This window comes from Cinclus cinclus, chromosome 7 (genome assembly GCF_963662255.1).
Source record: "Cinclus cinclus chromosome 7, bCinCin1.1, whole genome shotgun sequence".
Lineage (NCBI taxonomy): Eukaryota > Metazoa > Chordata > Aves > Passeriformes > Cinclidae > Cinclus > Cinclus cinclus.
Window position 1 is genome coordinate 8,199,679 of NC_085052.1, and position 22,737 is coordinate 8,222,415.

The following is a 22,737-nucleotide window of genomic DNA, read 5'->3' on the forward strand; positions in this document are numbered from 1 at the left end:
TGGAGCTATTTGGCAGAAGCAACAGGGAGAACACTTTCACATGCACTGCAAGAGCACTGTACAATTTACTGCATAAAGGGCAAGACTAAGCACTGGCAGAACATGGTATTTCCAATAAAATACTTCCATTAACTTTGGTTTACTCCAAGAGAGGAAGTGGCTGTCCAACACAAGTTGCCCAATGCCAAACTACTTTTCTAATCTACCTTTCCACTGACACTGTAAACCTCCTCCTGAAAAGATGCCAGAGACCACCTGCATTATTTAATGAAAAAGAGACTGGGATATATCTTGGTTGGTTTTTACTTTACCAGATGGAGTGACAAACATGCAGATATACAAAGGAAATTTAAAAATAAAGGTCTTTATTGATGTCATGCTCAATACATCCATAAAGCACCACTTACTTAATTCTAACAACTGTAAATTTGACTTATGGAAAAAATATATGTCTCACTATGTCACAGTATTTGTAAGAAAATAAAATTAACAATTTGGTAACCTGGCTTTAATACTATGCACTTGTTTTCTCAGAAGATTGCAAGGAGTATAGAGTACATTAAGTGCAAAAAGGGTGAAACACTAATTCTTTATCAGTTTAACCAAATCATTAAACTTACTTTTTTGACCTAGCTACCAACTAAAGTGAATATAAAAAGTAGAAATATAAACATCACCAACATAACTCTAAAACACAAAATCAAGACCGTACAGTAACTAAGAAGGCACTTCTGATTTCTGATTCAAGTAAGCATTTCCAGTTTTGGCAAAACTCTTCACAACCAGAAGTTAAATCTAAACATACATTTGTTACTGGAACATATAATTCTACATTTTCAACATCAAATTTTAATGTTTTATAATAAAGCATTGTCCTTAACTTTCTGAGGGTTCAGAAGTTCTGAATCAAGAAGCAGACATTTTTATTTCTGCAAGCAGAAGAACTGCAATACCACTGTTGCAGGCTGTTCTCTCAGTCAACTGTCATTTGCAAGGCAAAATATCTTTACAACGGCACTTTAATATGGCATCATCCAAGTAAAAATTGTCAATCTTTTACAGAGATTTTAATTTTGATTGTTCTATCTGTTACATTTCTATACTGATCAGGTGAATAATCTAAAAATATTGATTTTTATACAATCAATTTATGCTAGAATGATGACTAACTAAAATGACTTCCAGACTGGGCACAGAGCAACCATTAGCCTCCATTAATAATGTTCATTAAAAGTAAATTGATATATTAGACAAAAAACACCCTTTTAAATAGCTACAAACTGGACATACCCATAATATGATGGTCTTTGGAAATTTCCAAGGAGGTTATGGTGCCATGAGCTAGCAGTAAATGAGGAGTCTCAAGATTGTTTTGTTTTTGTTCTTAATTTACAATCTGCTTTCTGGGAAAAGACTTTATGGGCCAGGTAGCTGACTCATAACATCTCCAGTAGCCATAAATCATGAGAGCCACACTAAGGGAAACCAAGATACAGCAATTAGTAATAGCTGTCAGGCTGGCCTACAGCTGCTTTAAAATATTGCATACTGTCCATCCATCAGATACCCCAGCTTACACAACATAAAAATCCAGTGTTGTTACATTTCTGTTATTAAAAATGTGCTACTCCTGTTTATAACCACATCTCCACCCAAAGGCATACCCTGACCTTTCAGCAGGGGCTGCATTAAAAGGCACTTTCAGAAGTACAGTTCCTTGGTGAGCATGGAGACCACGCAGGGAATCTGCTTCTTCTCGCTGAAGCGCGGATCATCCGACTGCGACTCGAAATTCGTGGCCACCACGTAGTTGACCCGAGTGAGGATCTGCATGATCTCAAGCTGCTTCCCATGCTCATTTAGCACAGAGCACAAAGACTGCACAAACCAGGAGCCTCTTCCAGGATTTCTCCAGGAGTAATAACCTGACAGGAAAGACAAGGAAGAAAATACATGGAGTTATTTTTGATCTTTTGTGTTGAAGATTCTGGGCAAAGATAACAATGCACACACAGAAAGCTGAACTTCCAACAGCTCTGTCGCATATCCTACTTCATTAAAGTTGAGAATAATATATATTAATTCTCCAAACCTCACATTGCTTAAATACCTTTCTGCATTTTGGCATTTGGGAGTCTGCAAGAAGTAAAATTACACATTTCCTTCCTGAGAGTAAGTTTTGTACCGTCCTGTCTTCATCACACATTCAACACACCACAGGAAGGGCATGATTCCCAGAAAACATCTCTAAAACATCTCTGCCTTTGCCATCTGCAATCTCCCTTCTCCTCTACAGGCAGTGCACAAGGGATGGATACCTGATGTGATACCCAATGTACACTGGGCCTTTGTGTTTGTCCATCAGAGGGGGTCCAATCTCTAATCCAGTCAGTATGGATGGTGAGTTTTCAGGCTTCTACCCCCATCTTGACCCTCTTTTCCTTACCTGGCACTGTGGAATAAGCAAACAGAAAATCTGCTTCTACTGGGATTTTGTATCTCGGGTTGGCATCTGTCTCCAGGCATCTGTCATTGGCAGGTCCAGAGTCAGTTTGTATGCCTTCATCAAATTCAGAGCCTCTGCAGGCCTGAAAGCAGAGAATATAAACAGAATGTTTCCAATAAACAGAAACAGGGTGTTATAACAATTAGTATTCATCAAAAATTTTTAATGGATTCAGTTCTAAGCAGTACTTTGCATGTATTAAAAGCAGAGATGCAATTCTGGGGGATATCTCATTATTGAGTGAGAAAGTTACTAGCTTACCCCTTTAAAAATATATATCCTATAAGTAGAGGGAGGCAAAGGTGTTCAGGCTGTGCTTCTCAGTTGTTTGTCAGCAAGTGCCATGTCAGCTTTGGTTTATTCTAACCATGATTGATTTTACCAGTCTAGAATAAGTCTCATTATTACATAATGCCATGTGCAGTGTGACCTCTGGACAATTTCTTGACAGTGGACTCCACAGGTGGAGACTCTACAGTGTGAGCAACCTGTTCTAGTGTTTGACCACCCATTACAAGTATAGTGTGTTTTTAATACTTTTCCATTTATCTCTTTGATTCTTAATTTTCTCTTAATCATGGGTTTAGTTAAAGGGCACACTGGGACAATAGTCCAGGTGGGTAATTTTCAGCTCTTGATCAATACCTTTGACTGACAACTCTTGCAAAAGAACAAGCTTATGTAACTGGTCTGGTTGCCATTATTAAGACAATTTAAAAGTCTATAAAGTCACCATTTCAAAAGTGTAATTAGAAAAAACATCACTTCAGTAGTACAAGGAGTCTAAAACAGTTTTCACTTTGAGGACAAGGATTAATTGATGGAATAACCTAGGGAAAACCACATCTTCTTCAACTCTTATATGTAAATAATACTCTGCATTATGCAAAAAAGAGAATTCAGACATAATTCAGAATTCATTAATATGTCAGTTAATGCTGTTTGAAACAGTTGTCTTTAAAAGTTTAACTAATATACAATTAATTACATGCTAATTTAAAAATGCAACATAATTTTTTAGGCTACTGAGGAAAAGAAAAAATGTTTCTTTTAGTAGTAATTTGTAGAGGCAGCCTTAATTCAAAGAGACCTGGACAGTATTATTCCTATTGAAAATCATGTACTCTCCTTAGCTCTGTCTGCACAGAAATGAGTTTATCTTTCTGCTCTAAAGTTCAAATATTACCAAGAGAAACCGTGTAGAAAATTACAATAATAATATTCTTTACACCCGTGAATCTCGTATATAAATTATCTTTTAAAAGCAAACAATAATTTTATCCATAGACAACTTTTCTGAACACATTTTTTCACAAAACCTCCATCAACATTCAGTATTCAAGCTACAGGGTTTTTCTAGGTCAGACAATCAACTGAGCATGTTTCCCTGCTGCAGCAGTAGGATACTGTATTTACTTCAGGGCTATTACCTGAATGAAAAACAGTTTGGGCTTGCCTATGAGGCTTTTACACTTGTCTCCTCTGAACAGTGCAGTCAGGCTCTTGATAGCCATGGGTCCATCTGTGCCATAGATGAGCCCTTCTTCCCCATGGCTTAGGAGGATACAGGCAAAACAGGCAGCATCACTGTGGTTCTCCTCAGCAGCTGCAAGGCAAACATTTCTGAGTCAAAAGGAAGCTATATTTTAAATGGAAATTATATTTAGCAAAAACACAATTTTCTGAGGCTAAATATACACTGGGCTCCTACTGTCAGGCATAAGGAGGAGTGGATCATCTTTTACAAAGTGATGAGTACCTTGAGTACATGGATGCATCCCTCACTTGACTCTGAGTTTAGCCCACTGGAATCAACAGGCTGAGCTCCTTATCCAATAGGACAAGGCCCTTCACCTAATACACAGGACAAGTGCTTCACAGGAACACCGTGCATTTCTGAATTGATGTTGGGAGATGAGGTGGGAATTAAGCCCAGTCCATTAAGAAAACAAATCCATACAGAAAATTGTATGTGAGGGGCCCAAGCAATCTGCTCTACTTTAACCTGATGTGAGCAGGAACTAGATTCAGTGACTTGCAAAGTCTGTTCCCCTCTGATTTATTTTACGATTCTGTACTTTTACCTTGCTTCAATAATTTTTCCATATCATCACGGCTTCGGTCATTGTATATCTGGACCTCAAACCCTAAGTTTTTAAAACTCTTAGCAAGATCTCCAGCATCTTTGTCAGTGCCATTGCGTGTGCCCATTCCTGCTGGAAAACAAAGAACATGGTTGGCTGCATGTTACACAACTCAGAATGATTCACATGTTAAAAGGCAAATGTTTAAGTTTATAATTGATAAACTTCAACAGTATCTCGGTGACATGTTTTTAAAACAATCCTCTAGCAGCACTGAGGACAAATTGTGAGATTTTAAAAATAAAATGTTAACACGTATCTGATCCTGAAAAATGCTGGTGTGCCCTCAGCACCTTGCAACACAGGACCTCTAAGGATGACCCTTCTCCTTTTGGTTATGCAGTGCAACACAAGCACAAAGCACCCCACGGAAAACCTGTTGAAAAGTGTTCCTATCATACCCAGTAAAAGGAACTGATATAGAAGCTTTGGGAAAACAACTTAACTGTGTTTGCCAGGTGTACAGGAAAAATCCTACGAGCCTGATTATAAAACAAGTATTTATCTTCCTTGAAACCACATGTGGTCTGGAAAGTTAAATGCAGGAGTGTGAACAGAGCACACCTACAGCTATTAGCTTTTGTAGCTCACAGCTGTAGCTCAGGGACAGAGAATTTATAATATGGGTTGCAGATGCCAAAGTTCAAATTTTAACAACACAGTCTTAAACTCTGGAATAAAGGTTTAGTTTGAAGTTGGTACAGCAAGGACACATGGTCTTTGAGACATATCCTGAAAAGATGTTGAAAAGAGCCAATCTAACATAAGTGTTAGAGAACAAGAAAAGTTTTAGGAACAACTATTTATCAAAAAATGATAAAAAAATTAATTTAAATTCCATGTCCTAAAAATAGAATACTACTGATTAAAGGAAGTATAAAAATTCTATGGTCTGTAATGAGCATCCTCAAAGAAAGAGCATTACCTGTTTTGTCTTCAAAATTTTTGTTGTTTATAATAATACATTTGCCAACTTTCTTGTAATCCATATTATACTGGAATGTGGGTGTAACAATTCGATATTGATTACTGAGAGAGGGCTTTGGCTGCTCTTCTTCTCCATTCTTCTTTTTTCTAGGTGAACCAAATGAAAGTATTGTTAGTGACCAGTCACATGCATGGCCTATTTACTGTAATTCAAACCATTCGTGCCCTGCCCAATGTTTCTCCTTCTCTAATATTTGTTTTCTTCATTTACATTTCAGACGGAGGCATTAAGATCTTGTGATTTCCATGAAGGGATTAATGTGTGTGGATGGATTCTGACAAGGTGAAGCAACTCTGGAGTGAACTGCAGCCAACAGCAGCACACACAAATCCCGACCCAGAGATAAAACAAACAGCCTACATGAAGTCAGGCTGGCAGTAGCCTTTTGCAAACTGTTTCTGGATGGATTTTATTTTTGCTATAAGTAATTAATATAAGAACAGACAGATTTCCCTTAATAGCTACTCCAGGAACACGAAGATATGCAGTTTACCCAACTGTGTGATGAGACTTGTTTACTGAATTACCATCACCCCTAAACTCTGTGCAGATTAAGACTAAGCAGTAGGTAGTTTCTACTGATAAAGGTTATAGATGTGAACAAGTCACATGTCAGTTTGGTCTGCCAAACAGCAGTCTGAACCTATGCAAAATCCCAAGCACATTTCAATGTAATCATTGATACCTGAACTTTGTGTCAAATAAAACCAAAGAAAAAACAAACCAAAATATTATAATAATGATGTTTATGGGTCATATTAATAAATCTTCTCTTGTTATATGACTGTGTACTGATCTTTTTGCTATGTACAGGAGTCCTAGATTGGATTAGAAAGAGATGCAAGGGATAGCACAGACATTACTCACAGATTTAATCTAAATAAAGTATTAACACTAAATCAATTACAGCCAGCATGCGCACCTCATGTACAAGCATGAGGAACTTGGTACTTGCTTTTAGGGGTGGACTTTTTGGTCCAAGCAGGTTGGCTTCAGGTGTGGTTAAGATTTCTTCAAGCAGAACTGAAGCCAGCAAAATACTATAGTATGATTCAACCTCAGAATTATAAGCAAGCTCTGGAGCAGGCAAACTTAAAAACAATGCTCATGAAAGGTCAGAAGTTATTGGCATCCCTCTTATTTGTTCCAGTATCCAGCTGCCAATAGTATTTATTGCTGATGTCTGAGAGGAAAACATAAACTACTTTCATAGCACAAAGAACTGTATAATACAGTTTGGTTATAACAAAATGAGATTTTTCCTATAATCACAATTTAAGTACTTTCACTATTCTCATTCTGACATCTTCCTAAAGAATTATTAATGTATTTACTTCAGTAGTAACCTGTAGACATGAGATTGCTATGAATTGATTAAATGTTGTATAGGTAATCTATTTTCCTACCTTCCTGATTTAACAATGGTTGTCTTTTAGCTTTAAGTGTCCTCTTTTTTATTATTAAAGGACAAGACTAATTGGAATCTACAATAAACCTTCTTTAAATGATTCATCACGTATAAATGCTACTGCAATTCAATTTCACAACAGCTTCTTATCTTTGAGTGCCGTCATGTTCAATTATAAAGGGCCAAATTAAATAGCTGCACCTGGCAGGCTTTCATTATACTCTTTTTGCATGTGACCATCTTAATATCATGTTCTCTTTTAGACTTCCCTTAGAGACTACAAAACAAGATATTGAACCATAGCTACTTGAGAACTATGTCTGGAAATACAGGTTGTTTTTTTTTCTGACAAAGTTCAAATACGGATATTCTCCTTGCATATGCTTCTTGAGGTCTCTGGAAGAAATAATTAAATATGCTTTGCCTCAAGAAAAAGTCTTAACCAATTCTTAACTAATTATTTTAAAGAATTATTCAGAGCTGTATGATACTGATATTACATTTGACTTTGAAAGAGATATTGGATTCTTATTTTAACCTAAATTCCCTCTGATCCTCCATCATCAAACAGTTCTTTGTCAAAGAGAGAAAAAGAATTTTAGGACAACAAATAACCACTCAGGTCCATGAAGAGGAACTTCCTCAGCCCACAGATTCCAGTTTCTACAGATTTATGTGGCTTCAGTGATCTCCTGAAATAAGTTCAAACAATAGTGACTGTTAAAGACAATAGAGGATTTTAAAGGGGATTGTGCACACATTTCTGTTTATGTCCAACCCATGAACAGCTGTCAAGACTCAGGGATGGATCCATTTGAGCAGTATCATGTTTGCACTGTCTGCTCTTCTGAAGTGCTGGAAGTGACCTAAGTGTAGCCCAGAAATCAGGCAGCCATGTCACCCCAAAAAACCCCACTGAAAATAGCAGCAAGGGTTAAGTGGCACAGCAACGTAACCATGCAACTTCTCTGAAACCACTTCACTCCCAAGTTCAACAGTTTGCACTCATTCATGCAGAAATACTCGTGAGTTTAAGGGATGTAATTCCTGCTGCTGGAATTCTCAAAAGCAGCCAGAAGCTCTGTGCCAGCCAATGGCAAATGCCCCAAACAAGCCCTGGCAGCAAATTTCCCCATTCCTTTACAGAGGACTATGGTTTTATTATAATGACTCCTCCTAGCTGAATGGGTTAATGAGATACTAAAAAAAAACACAGCATGGTTACACCTATCATTTCTTTACTGGTAGACAATAAAATGTTCCAGAAATCTTTTGACATCAGTCCAAACTGAATGAATAAGGAAGCAAAAGCTGTGCATTATACTTAGCCTGGACCTGCAGCCCAGACAGAAATTCTTTTTCGAGGATTCTGGTTCCTGTGCCAACATAGCACAATATGGGAACTGCCTGACTGGACTACACTGACAGTATGATGTCCAAATTTTCAGATTCAACAAGCTAAATCAGACCTTGTAATGATAACTAATAAAGTTGTAAATAAGTAATAATCAGACCTCAAAGGAGACCTCCTGTCAGTCACAGGCTGGCTTATGATTGAAAGCCTAAATATTTTTTTCCAAACTTTGAACTGAACATCTGCTAATATAACTGTTTACTGCTGTTCTTGCTAAGCTTTTAAATTACTGTATTTTCCAAAGGGGTTTCTTCAGATTAAAACATTTTATAACAGCATATAACTAAACTCTGTGCCCTCTGCTTGATTTTTTTCTGCTTCTCTGATAGCTTGTGTCTTTAATTTCCCTCTTTTAGGATTCAAACTTGCCTGGACTAAACAAAAAGTTGAATTTCATGACTGTTTATTCATTCTTCAGGTCTTAATTACAGCTGTGGCATTATTCCTCACTCCATTAGTGGTGTGATCCTTCCCTTACACAGAAATATTCTCCCTCTTATTGCTGTCACGTATTTCATGTTCTCTCCCTTTGGTCAAAAGTTCAGCAAAACTGAAACTCCACTCTGGCACTCTTGTACAGCTTGCACATTTTCACTCTCTAAATCCAGTGTCCCTAAATCCAGCCTTAGGCTTGCCAACAGCATATGTGGGAATATGATTTCACCAAGTCTGGACTCAGTATCAACCCTGTGAAAATCATTATCATCAACTTCTTACTCTTCACATATAAAACTAAAGTTAACTATTCTATTTACCACTTTGTTACTGAACTTTTAAACAGTAGTAGTCAAGTGCTTTATCAGCATGAGTGGCTAAAATTCTGTCAAAGTCAATGGAGACATCTGACTTGCATGAGTAGCGGACATGATCATCTGAAGGACTTCTGCTTATCACAACACACCTTCTTTTCTCTTATACTTGGAAAAAAATATTGTTTCACTATGGTTCAAGATTTAAAATAAAAATAAAAAATATCACTGACAACATTTAACTATACCTTAGGATTATTTAGAAAAAAATAAAGCAGTCTCTCCTAGCAGCTGTGATTTTCTCTCCTCTGACTTCCTTTCTACTGGCACCTTCCTCAATTCCTGCTGCTGCCATATGACATAGCAACATACTAAGAATCCATGTGCAGGACAGAGGCTTCCTTGAGCATTGTCTTTATTCATCTAATATTCATCTACTCCTCTTCCTGGCTATTTAAGTGATTGTTCTTTTCCAGGAAGAGTTGTTCAAAATAAACTCTAAAAATGGTATTTCAGAGGGATATCTAGTTTTAAAAAAAGCTATAGTCCCTTTCTCTCCCAGGATAATTTGGGCCTTTTGTTGCTCCCCTGAAAAATGTAAGCAGATTAAAAAATATTCTACAATTCTGTACTATTTCATTTAAAGGAGCTGACATTCAGAGTTGGGTGGACAAGGCCACACTGATTCAATTCATTTCTATTTGAAGTAAACCCAGAAAAGGAGAGACCTCTGTCTTACTCTGGTCTGTGCAGTTCAGTAAACTTCATATTTCCTTGATAAGGAATATCTCAAAACATTAAGACAGTTTTACTCTGGTTTCCTTCTTTTATACAATGTGCAATATAATTTTTGATTAACTGATAACATATTTCTGTTAAAAAGAAAATTTGCCCTTAAAAACATGGTGGTTTTGCAAAAACACATCACTTCAGGATTCCTTCTGGAGTCCACATGCTTTTTTGGCATTGGTGTATAGTTTTATTCTAGCTGCTGACACATTCTCACCTTTCTGTTGAGTCTAGGGAAGATTACAGAAGTGGACAGTACAAATGTACAAATATTCTCAGGTAATCCATTGACACCCACCAGAACTATCATAACTTCAGTGTTGTGGGATGCAAGGTATCTTAAACTGCAATGCTCTTTAATCTATTACAAACAACTGAGATGTTTCCCTTAGGACTTTTGACACCTGGGGACCTCTTTACAGGCTTCATTTGACTAAGTTTCCCATTAAGTTACAATATTGTGGAGTGCATGGGACAATGCATTAGTTCTAAGGTCCCTAAAGAAACGTACATAGCCTATATTGCTGATTGATTTTTATGCAGTTTCTGTGGCTCTATGTTGCTCTTTCTGTCTAAACCCCCACTCCTTCCACTGCTGCATGCACAGTACAAATTTTGTTTGTGACTACTGCTCATCACAAATGTTGTTTGCTCTCCTGGGGAAAAATCCTGGTCTGTACTTCTTTATTTAAAAAGATAGTGAAAGAATAGACAGAAAACAGTGAAAATGCAAATAAGATTGTGTTTGTATTCACGAGGCATCACTAAGCTGTGTGTAGTAAAACTGAATGTGCTGGACAGCAATTTAGAGTTATTAATAAAAAAATATAACTGAACAGGAAACAGAATTTATAAATTAGCCAAAATACGGTTTAATATTTTGTTCTGTATTTCTACCTTAGCCTCAATATTAGTGGTCTGATGTGTGCTTCATAATTGATATGTCTGATGCTTTCTGATGATCATGCATTAAGATCTCTTACTTCTACATAACCTTCTCTTCAAACTACCAGCTTTAATACTTTTATTCAGCTTTAATACCTTTATCCAGTCTAATTTCACTGTATTTAATACACCCCTAATTACTGTACACTCTCCCCACTTTGAAATTTTTTTTTAAATCTTGAACCCTGTTGGCAATATCAAGCAAAAGACACTTGTTAAACCTGACTGGAGCTTTTTAGATCTTAAGTTCTTTAAGCCAGACTCTTTGTTCTTTGTCAGATCTATTTTGGTAGTGTCACACAGATTTAGAACTGCATGCAAATAACAGATTATCCTGCTGCCTTTTTCCATTAATATTGCATCAGGTTGGCAGAACAGCAACATTTCTGGACAAGAAGAATGCGTCACTACTTGAATTGTCTTTTATAAAAATGAATATTCCTTTACTGTTAAAAATCAGAAAGCATACAATTATATGGGATAAAGACTAAACCCCAAGGTATAGACCAAATAATAAAACTGCATTAGAGTGCACTTGAAAGTGCATACTCAGGGTTGCAAATTATGTGCCAGTATAGAAACTGAAAGAAAAAGCTTAATAGTTGAAACAGAAGTCTCCTGAGGAAAAAGGGACAATACAAATTGTATAGAAGGAAATTCAAGTAAGCATTGCACATTTTCAATTTCCCTTAGCAAACATTAGCAAAGGACTGCTGAGTTTGATAGATGAGTACCAACAAAATCACCAGTCCTTAGAAGATTATTTTATAATATATTCCAGATAGATGTCAAAAGAAAACTGAAAAAAAATTCCAGTATTAAATTCAGGATATTTTCCACACAATAGAAAGTCTGAATTTGGCAGATAGAAGAAAAGTGGTCCTGCAAAACTGCACAACAGAAGTTCCCCAAAAAGCATTTAAACATTATTTAACCTACACTGCTTACCATGGCATGCAGATGTCCTACACAGAGGCATGAAAACTGACAGCTGCAAATTAGAATAGCAAACATAAACAACACAATACCACACACACACAAAACAGTGTTCCTAGATTTCTGTTCACTGTCAGGATCTTGTTTCATCTGTTAAAGAAATTCAAAATTTCAGTGAAACACACTAAACTGATAATACTGGAGTCTGAAGTTCATATTTATTGATGATATATAAAGCCTGTGTTGCCCTTGCCTATTTGTATATTGCTTTGCTGAAATGGCTGAACTTTGAAAGTAATTTTTGGGAACGGGTGGAATACAGGGAAATGGCCAGTGTGCTTCCTGGAACACCACAGCCCCCCATGAACACACTCCACTTTCCTCCTGGGAGCAACAGGACTGCTCAGGCAATAAAATAATTCTCAAGAACAGGGCTGTAGGGATTAACAAGCCTACAGTTCCTTTTTGAAATTAATTCATGACTTCTTAAGGGCATCTTTGGAATCAGATAGTCAGCTGACTAAACAAAGCCAGTTTGAAAGACAACAGAGGCAAAGCCTTTCCTTGAATGAACCTGAAGTTGGGAACCTACAGGACAGTACCTCCTGTTCATTTGGAAATTCATGTCACAGGCCCTTCAAATAATTGTAAACACAGTAATTTTGAACAGAAAATATTGATGTAGCAATATCAAAAGAAATGAATTAGGTAAACAATGAGATTATTTCCTTGAACTTATCAAGATAATACTAGAGCTGGGAAGGACCTAAGCTATCATTAAAAAATTCTTTCCAAGACTGGACTGAGTTCATTTATCCAAAAAAACCAGTATCATACTACAAACATACTTTTGTTCCCAATATGACATACTTAACAGTACTGTAACACATTTCACAGATAATCTGCAAAACAAACCACTTCACTTTATTTAAAGAAATCCTGGCATTTCCCTAAATTTCCTAATATCACTTCCAAGAGTACAACACGGAATAAAATACATTTATTAAAACCATATGCTAGCAATGCTTTGCCCAATTAACTTGATGAAAAGTATTAAACAAATCAAAATGAGTTGTGCTTCTGCTGTTGAATAACTTCCAGCAAGTAACTCCATATCTCTTGGTCTTAGCTTTTCCATTGCAAAATGAAGTCTAAACAAACTTATTCCATTAAGAAATTACAGATCATGTGGCTTCTTTCCAGGGGGAGGGCAGTGCAAAAACTGATGCCCCATGTTCTAATCAACTGAGCCATTCAGTGGCAAAATCCTGTGCCCTGTGCTCTGGGATGACCCTGCTCGAGCAGGGAGGTGGGACCAGATGACCCACTGTGGTCAATCCAACCTGATCCACTCTGGAATTCAGTCCAGTAAAGTAGAGAATAATTTAAAAATTCCTATTTTGAACAGGTGTGCAATGTTTGTGTCTCGTGTGTGTGGGTTAACTTACTGACAGGTGTCTCCAAGAAAGAAAATGCATGAAACCATACTTACTGTAAAGATATGGTTTATATTCTTATTCTAAATCTCCATTATGGAGGTTTACAGTAGCTCTCAGTCCAGAAACAACTATTTATGACTATTTAACTTATTTAATTTAATGACTATTTAACATCAACTGAAACTCTGAATATATTTTAAACACCTCATTATAGGACGTTTTTCAGACCCTGAGCTACTCTTGTAGCTTTTTGGTTCCATTTTAGTTTCAGATCCATCTCAAATTAGGAGAAAAAATCTTCTCTAAAAACCTGGAAAACTGAAAAACTCAGTCCAAGACAACTCAGAGTATAATGAAGGAGTTGAGCTGTTTGAAAGAACAAGCCTCAGACTACAACTTCTGGCATACTTTGTAAATGTCTTTTGAAGTGAATCTAAATACGTTTTCCTGCCTTTTAAAGTATGTGTTAGTGATAGCCTTAACTAGTTCAAATCAAAATCATGACTGCAGTTTAATTTATTATATACAAATGAAGAAGACCAAGTGCATTGGGACTAAGCCAGCTGGACATTGGACAAAAAGTTCCAATATTGTCCACGTTTCAAAACAGTTAAAAAAAGTCAGAAGTCAAATGAAAAGAAACAGGTAGCAGTGCCCTAGTTTTGTGCACTTGATATTTCAGGGATCACTTACACCCCACATGACAATTTTGTGATGAGATGCCTGCAGAACAGAGTTCTAAACTCTCAATCATCACTTTGTAATTAAGATTCAGCTTCCCAATTAGCTGCACGATATCTGCCATGCAGGCCTCACTATATTGTATGCAACATAATAGCCAAAAAACATTCGAAAGGTAAATTTTTACAAATAAAGAATTTTGCCTGCTGAAAGGCTTTCTGATCATTTCTAGAAAACCTGCACATTCCATGGGTGCTCTGGAAACTGAAATCTTGTATGATCATACCCTAGGCAGTACAATGTACACAGGCAACTGACAATTATGTGCAAAAAAAAAAAAAAATCTCCTTTTACCTTTCATAGGTACTAAGAAATTAACAGGTACATATGGATTGCTTCAAAAATGACTCAAAGCAAGCTCTCCAAACACTAATGCTCAGAGAACACTCTGGCAAGGATTAGCAATTGCAAAATGCCAGTGGAGCTAGGATTAGCTAAACTAAACTGCTTTAGGGTATAAACTCATGCTTTTTCCAAACAGGTGGCACAGAAGGAAGGAGGTGAATAACATTCTACAGTACCTTGGCTCATCATCAAATGGTACTCCACACTGCATCTGAAAACAGCTTCAGCTTGTCCTCAGGAGCAAGTCTGATGTTCTCTGCAAATGCTAGGAGCCCACCATGCTCGGGGTCACATTGCAGAGAGAAGCAGGATGCTCTGTGTGCCCAGGCCCCAGCATTTGCCTGTGTCAGCAGTGGGTCACGCTGGACTGTTCTGTGGGGCCATTCAAAGCCATCATCCTGCCAGCTGAGGTCATGCAGGCCTGAGCTACCTTTGCTGACGAGAGGAAAACATGCTCCCATCACTCATTCTATCTCTACTCCTATGTAAGAGCACAGGAAAACAGATTTTGAGATGCAGGTGGGACAGCAGACTTCACTCTGTGATACGTCCCTCCTCCTTCTGTCAAAACCTGATCCACCATTACTACAGTAGTTACACAATGAATGTTTCTAGCAAAATAATGCAAGTTAACATGCATAGTTCACAAAGCCTCTCTGTACTTTAATGAATACAACTACTTCCTACATATTTACCCTCAAACACTTTAGGTTTATTATAAATTTGGCTTAGATTTGTTTGGATTGCTCTGAAAGCTTAAACGTCACACTACAAAATAAATGTCCCCCAAATTCTGTATGATACAGCCCAGAATTTGTTGTAATGAAGGAAATAAATGACTACACTAAAAAGTAATAAGGATACTTGACTGTGACTACTTCAGATGCAGCTCCTGGATAACCCAGTGTCTGCTGTACTTCACGTTAAAAAGACTCTAAGGAGACTGGAAACAAATATTGACTGTGAATGAATGAGTTCTTGCAATATAGACTAGATACTATTTCAAGATATTGGGCTTTTCCTATGAGGTATGTCCAGTAAACATCCAAGGGACAGTACAAGCACTGACCACAGTTTCCACTCCTTGTTAAATACTCCTGCAGTGTTCTCCAGAAATTGAGTTCCAGCTCTAATAAAAATTGCTGTAATAAAACAAAAACAAACAACAACAACAAAAAAAACCAAAACACACACACAAAAACCCTACCACCCCCCCCCAAACAAACAAACAAACAAAACCCCAAAACAAACTCCAAACAAAATTAAAATTATACTGTGACAGAACTTGGAGCTGTGACAGTAAAAGCAAACATCATCACCCATTTACAGGACAAACTAAGGCACACAGTGACTTCCTTAGAGACATTAAGGAAACCTGAGGCTGAAACAGGAGGTCAGCTCAGGCATCTGAGTTGCAGCCCAGAACATAACTTCAGATAATGATTCATCAGCTGCTATTTACTTTAAAGTAGCTTGCTATTTTTAGTCTATCTAAGGGTAAAAGATATACTTTTTAAAGCAATATTTACTTTGAAAGGACTGTAATATTCTGACACTGAAAAACGTGTAACAGAATGGAAAACATATGTATATGTATCACTGTGAATCCACTTCTCAGATTTGCAGTGTTAAACAGCTGAAATATTCTTGGTCACTACATGTCCCACAAAACCTCTCAATTCCTCAGTGGGATTTTCTTGCAATCCATTTCATGTGTCTGCATTGAGGACACTATAGAATCACTTTCATTTGTAATTAAGTATTTGTGAAGATTTTAAAATAGATATTTAAATTGTGTTTTCTGTTTCCAGATGAGAAGGGGAATATTGACTGTAAAACAAGACTGTAGGGCTGGAGCAGATAAAAGTAACTAGAAGACAAATGGTTCTATACAATTAAATTAGGATAAAACTGGTACCTAGATACTACTAATAACACAACACTTCTGCATTGCTTCTTCATGGAAGCCCATGAGCAGTCAGGACTTTTGACAGTGTAAGTGTTAGTCTACCAAGCCTTGGGAATTTCTGGATGCATCTTTTTAAAAAAACCGCAACTTTAATTAGGATTAAGAGAAATCTTAGCTCTACTTAACATAGTGAAATTGCAATTTTATTTTATTTCATGTTACATTAACTTTCCTGGATGCTAAAAAGCATTTGCTGCTATCAATCTCCCTAATGGAGGTCCCTAACAAAGCACAAAAGATACCAAATGAAGATATTAAATCATCCTGTGGAGAAGCAAGACTATATTTAAAGCCTTGAAAGCGTAAAAGGAGAACACATAGCATAGTAAAACCCCTCAAAATTATATGGGAAAAATTCTATTAGTTAGCTAAAAAAATAAAAGACACATTTGAAATCCTTAGCTGAATCTTTTTTTAAACGTGTTTTAAACTTTTTTTGGTGTGTATTCTCTCTGGAATGTGTCTTGATATTTCGGCTTTCTGAAACACAACTTTTTGCTCAACTGCAGCACAGCCCATTTTTTATTCTTGTCGCAGTACACAAAATTAATACCCTCCTGCCATCTAGTGGCTAAAACAAAATCCCGGAGCCAAACACGGATGGCAGATTTAATCCATTTAATCCAGTTTTTCTCACCAACATTAGCCAAGTATCAGCACTTTTCCACAGAGAAGGAAATATGTAGAAGATAATTCCCCTAAATTGTTGAGATGTCAGAAGTATCTGCCCATCCTGGCTTGTTCTGAGCCTCGTGGCCTCCTTGGTAAAGCAGCCTCACAGACTTGCCAGAGAGAAATATGCTGTAGTGAGAAAGGTTTTAATTTACTTGTAGTTACTGCTCTGACAAGGTAGATCTCCAGTCACAGCCAGAGAGTGGCAAGCTGAAGCTGTGATGCTACTGGAAACAGCTGGTCCTTCTGCACAGCTTTGAATTTAGCTTCTCACTGCTCTGTTCTCTCAAATTAAAATTAATGTGCTTATTTAACATCACAAGTTACTTGTTTTCCTATTGAACTTACATATGTTAGGCAACAGTACAGGAAATGCAGTGAAGCATTTCATTGAGAGTACTGTACAGCTGGTAAAGACTGGGTTGATAAAACAACAAAAAAGGGACAATAAAATTGTAGTCACTCTAAAGCTTTATAGATACCTTTTTTAAGATGTACTACTTCATGCTGCCAAAATGAAGCTTTGGAAATCAAGACAGAGAGCCACACTGGTTCAAGTAGAAGTACATCTAGCCTGGTATCTGGTCCTGACTAGAAATGAGTCTAAAGAAAGCAAACACAAGAAACGGGATACAGAATATATTCTCCCAGAGATGTGACTTAGGAAGATCTTCACCAAAGATGTTAACATCTGGAATTTTTTTCACACATACACATCTAATCTCTCCTGAATTTACCTAAAACCTTGACATCTGCTTATCCCCTGGCTTTCAGATCTACAGTGACATTCTGCTCTATGCTAAAATTACACCTTAGCACTTATTTTAAACCAACTGCATGAACTTTTCATTGGATGTCCCCTGGATTCCCTGCGAGGCACAAAGAATGATCATTCTCATCTTTCTTCTTTATTACAATCACAGTTTTAGATCATGTCCCATCTTCCTTTACCCTCTCACATTACTCTCCTATCTTACTTCAGACCAAAGACTTTTAGTTTTTGTGGGACAATGACAAATACCTTAATTGTTGAGCACCTTATTCTGCATTAAGCAACCATTACTTTATTCAAGAAACTCCGTTAGATTTCTCAAAAGTATTTTTTCTACAAAATATAAGTTGAATTCTCTCAATTACCTCATATTTATGAGTAATTTTTTACTTCTGAAGAAAAATGTTGTAAATTGCATGTTCAAGAAGTTCCCAAAAGATGAATGCCTCAAACTGATGAATAGCCAAATTATTTGAAAATTTTCTTACAGAAAAAAGTCATAGAAATGCTGATTATTGCCTTTTCTTTGGAAATTAACTTTGAGCTGCATAATTTAATAATAGTATTAGCATATCACCTCTTATAAAGAAGACCAAATCAAATATCAAAACACACATTTTATAAAGCTGAAAAGAAACCTTTGAAAAATATTTGACAAGATTTAGAAACAAATGCTACATTTGTCTATTTGTTAAAATTAATAATACTCATACACATCATGAAACATATTTGAAGAATGATAAAATGAGACAAAGTACAGTGATTTGCTTAACAGCACATCAAAAGTCTTCTAAGACTAAAGCATCTTCACTCCTCTCACAGATTTGTTACCCCTATTAAATTCATAGAAAAAAACAGCAAAAATAAATGTATATTAGCCTCTGAATTATACTGCTTACTTTAATGTAAATTTCCAACAGCAAAAGAAATCAAAACCTTTCTGTAAATGCATTAGACTTTGAATTATATATCTCTTGTAAAATCTCACTAAATCCAATGTGAAGTAGCCATTTGCTGACATTCAACAGTATTTATAAACTTTGCATGTTCATTTTTAATCTTTTGCATTTCCAATCACATTTATCCAGTGTTTTCAGGAGTGCAGATGAGCAGTAAATAGTTCTTGCTTCCTACTGATTTAATGAAAGTAAGCTTATGCTTCAGTGAGACTACTATGCTTTAAAACGAAACGCTTTTAATATGTTCTGTAAGGGTTTACATCTCTAGACTTGGTGAGGCTTATTTGTGCTACAACCTAGATGGCACATCCAGGCTTTAAAGTAACTTGGACAGTCAGCAGGGGATTCCAGTGATGCTGGAGATTAGCTGAGTTGAGTGCAGTAAAATAGATAATTAATGGCATATTCAATTCCCAGCTCCAGCAAAGGTCAGTGTTTAAGACGTGGGATTGTAATTGATGCTAAATGAACTTGGTGGTCTCTTAGCTGCCAAATAAAACTGACAGGAGATATTAGAAATTTCCCTATAGGGAGATACTATAAAGAAATGCTTTAAGGTACAGACCAGATACATTAAATTCATACAACATAAGCCACCTTCCTACCCAACTATCAATAACATTGTGGACATGGCAAACTGAACATCAAATCAAGCCTTTTTATGTTTATTTGATTAAAAGGGTATCATGTCAAGAACAACAAGAACTGGAATACAAGTAGGAACTTACGTTCTAAAAACTGAGAACCTGCTGCTTCTGTCTGGCCTTGCATCAACTACATCACAGACATCTCCATCACCTCCTTCTCCAGCAGGGAGATCACCACGCTGATCCTCCTCCATCTACAAATAAAAGTACAAGAATATAAGTGTCCCTCAGCAAGCACTGACATTTTAGAAATACTTCTATGAGCCAGATTGTTTATGGTCTGGTTTATAGAAAATACATGTGAAGGTTTTAGTCAGCTTCATTTCAAGTATAATACTTCCTCAAGAAAGAGTGGCTACAGATTTCTGGTCCTGAATTGCTGTGGCATTGCACATGTTCAGCCATCTCTATTTTCTTGTAGCAGTTACCAAAAGGAACTCATCTAATAGCAGTCTCAGAAATACAGATTACAGCAGAATTAAAAACAATTTTATGGTGAAAGATCACAGAATCAGAGAATTGAATCATAGAATTAAATCTTAAAAAAGAATCAGAATATTTTGAGTTGTAAGGGACCTCCTGGGATCATCAGAGTCCAACACCTGGGCTACACAACGTAGTCCCAAGAATCCTGCCACGTCCGCATGTGCGCTGTCCGCATCATAGAAGTAATTCCCAGAAAGTTTTCCATGGTCTGGAAAGAAGTATGTTGGGATAAAAGCAAGGGCTCCTGTGTTTTCATTTGCATATACACAGTCAAATGTGTGCAAGTGAAAGAGTCACGTGTATTTTCTGTGGGCGGTTTAAACTTAATCTAGATCATTAAGCAGTTGGAAAACTGCAAGAAGGACAGCACAACGATTTGCACCAGCTCAGCAGAGAGAAGAGCAGAACCTTCACCCAGGGTGGGATGCACTGAACATCTGGTCTCTGCTTCCAGACTTTCATCAGGAAATTAGCAGCGATTCCTGCCCCTTCCCCATAGTTAGGCACATTCCATTTGCTTTTATCATCCATTTACTGAGAAGAGCACACGTTTACATGAAAAGTACCCCAGCAGCAGCAGCAGCAGCTCAGAGACCAGCAGCTCCACAGCTGCACCACCTGGTCTGGGAGCTCCCCGAGAGTAAGAGCAGCTCCCAAAGCTGTGTCTAGTCTCGGCTTTGACCAGCACACTCACACACACACTCACACACACTCACAAACACTCTCACACACACACACTCACACAGACACACACACATACACTCTCTCACACACTCACACACACACACACTCACTCACACAGACACACACACTCTCTCTCACACACACACACAGACACACTCACACAAAAACACTCACACACACACAGACACACACAGAGACACACTCACACACTCACACACTCTCACACACACACACTCACTCACACTCTCTCACACACACGGAGGAAGCAGAGCGCGCAGGCCGCGGGCAGTGCCCAGGAGCAGCGCGGGCGCTCCCGGGAAGCGGAGCCGCAGCCGGGAACGCGCACCCGAGGGGAGGAAACGAGGGCAGGGGCCGGGCAGGGGCCGGGGGAGCCAGGGGGAAGGGGGACGGCTGGGCAGAGCCCGGGGCTTGCCTTGCTGCTGGGTCCGGCCGGGAGTGAAAGCGAAACTTAAAGCGAAAGCGGCGGGCGGTGCCCCCGGGGAGGCGCCGGGGCGGGGCGGGCTTCCCTGGCGTGTCCCCATCCCTGACCACATCCCCATCCCTGACCACATCCCCATCCCTGACCACATCCCCATCGCCATCCCCATCGCCATCCCTATCCCTGACCTTTGTCCCCATCCCTGACCCTTGTCCCTGTCCCCATCCCTATCCCTATCCCTGACTCCACCCCTGTCCCCATCCCCGGCCCCATCCCTGTCCCCAGCCCCATCCTTGAACCCGGCCCCATCCTTGATCCCATCCCTGTCCTCATCCCTGACCCCATCACTGTCCTCATCCCTGTCCCCATCCCCAGCCCTGTCCCCGTCCATCCTCCCAGCAGAAGCTCTTGGACACAGCCCCCAGGCCCTCCTCACTCCTCAGGTAGTGATGGCTGTCACAGCGACACCAAAATTGCCACCTTTAATAGCTGTGCTCCAGCACACCCCCCGAAAGAAGAGCCGAAAGTTTCATGGTGACACGAGGTTGTCTAGATCTAAGGAAATTTTTCCCTTACATAACTTCAGTGGCATTTCCTTATCTTCCCAATTATTCTGCATGTTGCATCTCTGCTAATTACGATATCCCACTGTGTAGCCGTAGCATCAGGCCCAGCAGTCCAGTACATGGACTGAAGATTGGCACAGTCTTGCTAATTACTCCTGGATGCACGCTCCAATCCTGCAAAATCATACACCTACCCAGCAGTGTGTGGTGTTTAACATTCACTACCTGAAGAGATTTACATCAAAGAGACATTTTTCAGTATAACTGCCTCCTAATTGGCACAAAACACAGGCATGGTAACAAACAGGCTTTTGCTTCCCGACAGGTCAGTGCCTCAATGTGATGGCACACACACACTGTTGCTGGGACTGCTCCCTGCTTCCTGGGACTATGCCTGTGGCTCCTGGCTGGATGCATAGCCAAAGTTTTCTCCTGAAAATCAAACTAACAGAATCCCATGTTTCCTCTCATGCCATCTGTTAGCTGCTTCTTTTCAAGAAGACAGCATCGCTTCCAAATCCATAATGGATCACCATGGACAGCAGAGACACTGGAAATGTATAGATCATGGGGAGGAGAGGAGAGGAAAGAAGAGGAGAGGAGAGGAGAGGAGAGGAGAGGAGAGGAGAGGAGAGGAGAGGAGAGGAGAGGAGAGGAGAGGAGAGGAGAGGAGAGGAGAGGAGAGGAGAGGAGAGGAGAGGAGAGGAGAGGAGAGGAGAGGAGAGGAGAGGAGAGGAGAGGAGAGGAGAGGAGAGGAGAGGAGAGGAGAGGAGAGGAGAGGGACTCTGTGACTGCCAGTGGCACCTAAAATTCAGAACATCCAAATATGCTTTTCTGATTATGTGTATGGGTGTTACCCCAGAAATACAGAAACTTTGCTTCTGTATCTTGATGAAAATGTTTATCTATTGCCATCTGGTCACCACAGCCAAATTTGCAGACCTAGAAGTGGCTTTTTTTCTAAACATGATTGCGTTGTTATCAAAGAAGTTATCTGACAATGCTTGCCAATTTTCAAGAGTTTGCTGTTAGAATTGCTTATGGGGAATTTCTGACTCCAGCTGTTGATGGAACTTATATTTCTATTTTCTTTTCACATTTGGTTGCTGGCATTCACAAAGAGAAAATTTGATTCTTCA

At 38.5% G+C, this 22,737-nt stretch overlaps 1 protein-coding gene across 2 annotated transcripts; it reads right to left on the minus strand.

Annotated features, from left to right (window-relative positions):
* Nucleotides 1–402: 402 nt before the first annotated feature.
* Nucleotides 403–21,235, minus strand: CASP7 (caspase 7). 2 transcript variants are annotated; one of them, XM_062496055.1, is made up of 8 exons: nt 21,182–21,235; nt 21,023–21,115; nt 19,505–19,617; nt 5,576–5,724; nt 4,591–4,719; nt 3,937–4,112; nt 2,447–2,588; nt 403–1,925 (listed from the first exon to the last, which is right to left on the minus strand). In XM_062496055.1, exons 1-8 carry the CDS (start codon nt 21,230–21,232, stop codon nt 1,702–1,704), a joined length of 1,077 nt encoding a protein of 358 aa, XP_062352039.1. In that variant the 5' UTR covers nt 21,233–21,235; the 3' UTR covers nt 403–1,701. The 2 variants fall into 2 exon arrangements, with proteins under 2 accessions (XP_062352039.1, XP_062352040.1); XM_062496056.1 differs by lacking the exons at nt 19,505–19,617; nt 21,023–21,115; nt 21,182–21,235 and adding an exon at nt 8,629–8,642.
* Between the last annotated feature and the right edge of the window lie 1,502 nt (nt 21,236–22,737).